This window comes from Sinocyclocheilus grahami, unplaced genomic scaffold, assembly GCF_001515645.1.
Source record: "Sinocyclocheilus grahami isolate Dianchi unplaced genomic scaffold, SAMN03320097.WGS_v1.1 scaffold2366.1, whole genome shotgun sequence".
Taxonomy (NCBI): Eukaryota; Metazoa; Chordata; class Actinopteri; order Cypriniformes; family Cyprinidae; genus Sinocyclocheilus; species Sinocyclocheilus grahami.
Genome location: NW_015507545.1, coordinates 74352 through 76216, shown reverse-complemented (window position 1 = coordinate 76216; position 1865 = coordinate 74352). Strand labels below are relative to the sequence as shown.

Here is a 1865-nt window from a genome sequence, read left to right as displayed (position 1 = left end):
GTCACATGATCTTCAGAAATCATTCTAATATGCTGATTTATTATCAGAATTATCAACAGCTGTGCTGCACAATATTTGTTTGGAAACTGCGATACTTTTTTCAGGAATCTTTGATGAATAAAAAGTTAAAAATAACACCATTTATACAAAATATAAATCTTTTCTAACAATATAAATCTTTGCTATCACTTCTTAATTGAACACATCCTCGCTGAATACAAGTTTTAATTTCCTTCAAAAAAAGAACAAATAAAAATGTAAGAAATGCTCTTCTTTTTAACTTTTTATTCATCAAAGAATCCTGAAAAACGTATCACGGGTTCCAAAACAATATGAAGCAGCAACAGTTTCCAGCTCTGATAATAAATCAGCATATTATACTGATTTCTGAAGATCGTGTGACTCTGAAGACTGGAGGAATGATGCTGGAAATACAGCTGCGCATCACAGGAATACATTAGATTTTAATGTATATTACATTTACATTTAGTCATTTAGCAGCATATTAAAATAGGAAAACATTATTTTACATTGTAATAATATTTCACAATATTACATTTTTTCCTGTATTTTTGATCAAATACATTTTTTTAACTCCTGTAAAAACATAAAAAATCGTTCTGATCCCAAACTTTTGAACGTTAGTGTATATACATAATTCTAAAGTAATCCACTGAGAAGACTAATATACATTCCATATTCTATTTAACATTTCTTCCCTTGTATTTCTTGACTTTCTTTCAGCTGTCAAGTGAAAGCCGAGCGTCATCAACGTGGTCGAACAGCAGAGCTCAGAACAGCCCACAGATCTTAGAAGCAGGAAAAGTATGTGGAAAATAAGACTTTTTTTTATGACATTGATTCATGCTTTAGCACAATGAGTGAAATGCAGTCTGCTGTCAGAAGTGTTAAAGAGTCGGTGTGTTTTAGTATTTGCAGATTCCAGAGAGACAGTGCTGGCACGGCCACGCAGGTGGAGGACTCAGTGCAGACCCCAAAAATGTGGTAAGGTTTTTTTTTTCTTCTCATATGTATATAATCGAGATTCAGTCCATATTGAGGATTTTTAACGCAAAATATTTTTTGGGGCTTATTGTGCAATATTAATTGGTGCTTGTTATTACAAAATTGTGTGTCTTACATTTACATTTAGTCATTTAGCAGACGCTTTTTTTTTATCCAAAGCGACTTACAAATGAGGACAATAGAAGCAATCAAAACCAACAAAAGAGCAAGTGCTATAACAAGCCTCAGTTAGCTTAACGTAGTGCTGGGCGGTATACCGGTTCATACCGAAAACCGGTGTTTATTTTTGTTATGATATGAATTTTGAAAATACTGCAATACCGGTGTATGTCTCTTAAACAACGTTGGTGGAACGCGACACTTTGTAAAGGGTCTCTTTTCACTGTTGCACTGTGGTGAGGGTGTACAGATGTGTGTTACTAAGCGTGAAAGCTCAGAAACTGAAGCTGTAGAACTAATAGAACGTGATGACACAGAAGAACTCATCCACAATATCCACACTGACCGCCACAAATATCCAGTGCCCGCTGCCATCAGCTCCCGCGTCTCACACACACCAGCGAGACTTTAGCACTAGATTTAGCAACTTTCAGACCCTTTTAGCGGCTTTCTTCCAGAGAATATTCATGCTGACAAACCTAGAGTCTTTTCTGGATAAAGCTCAGCTATGGTTCAGCTGGAGGATTTCTCCAGTGCTGTCCCGCGAGCGCGAGGTCTGGCTTTCCCGGAGAAGTGTCGCCTCTCTCGGCATCTGTTCTGTGCAGCGAGCGGCAGAGAAGCACCGCAGCCGACTCCTCAATAAATGAATACAGCGTTTCCAAGCACCTGTCGCTTACTGA

At 37.4% G+C, this 1865-nt stretch overlaps 1 protein-coding gene across 1 annotated transcript in view; it reads left to right on the top strand.

The window, feature by feature from the left end:
- Positions 1–1865, top strand: part of LOC107574865 (ATP-binding cassette sub-family B member 7, mitochondrial-like) — a 64816-nt gene that overhangs the window by 5604 nt on the left and 57347 nt on the right. Inside the window, exons 2-3 of the mRNA XM_016261298.1 lie at positions 745–825; positions 931–1005. Coding sequence (XP_016116784.1) covers positions 745–825; positions 931–1005 — 156 coding nt within the window. The remainder of the gene's footprint in view (positions 1–744; positions 826–930; positions 1006–1865) is intronic.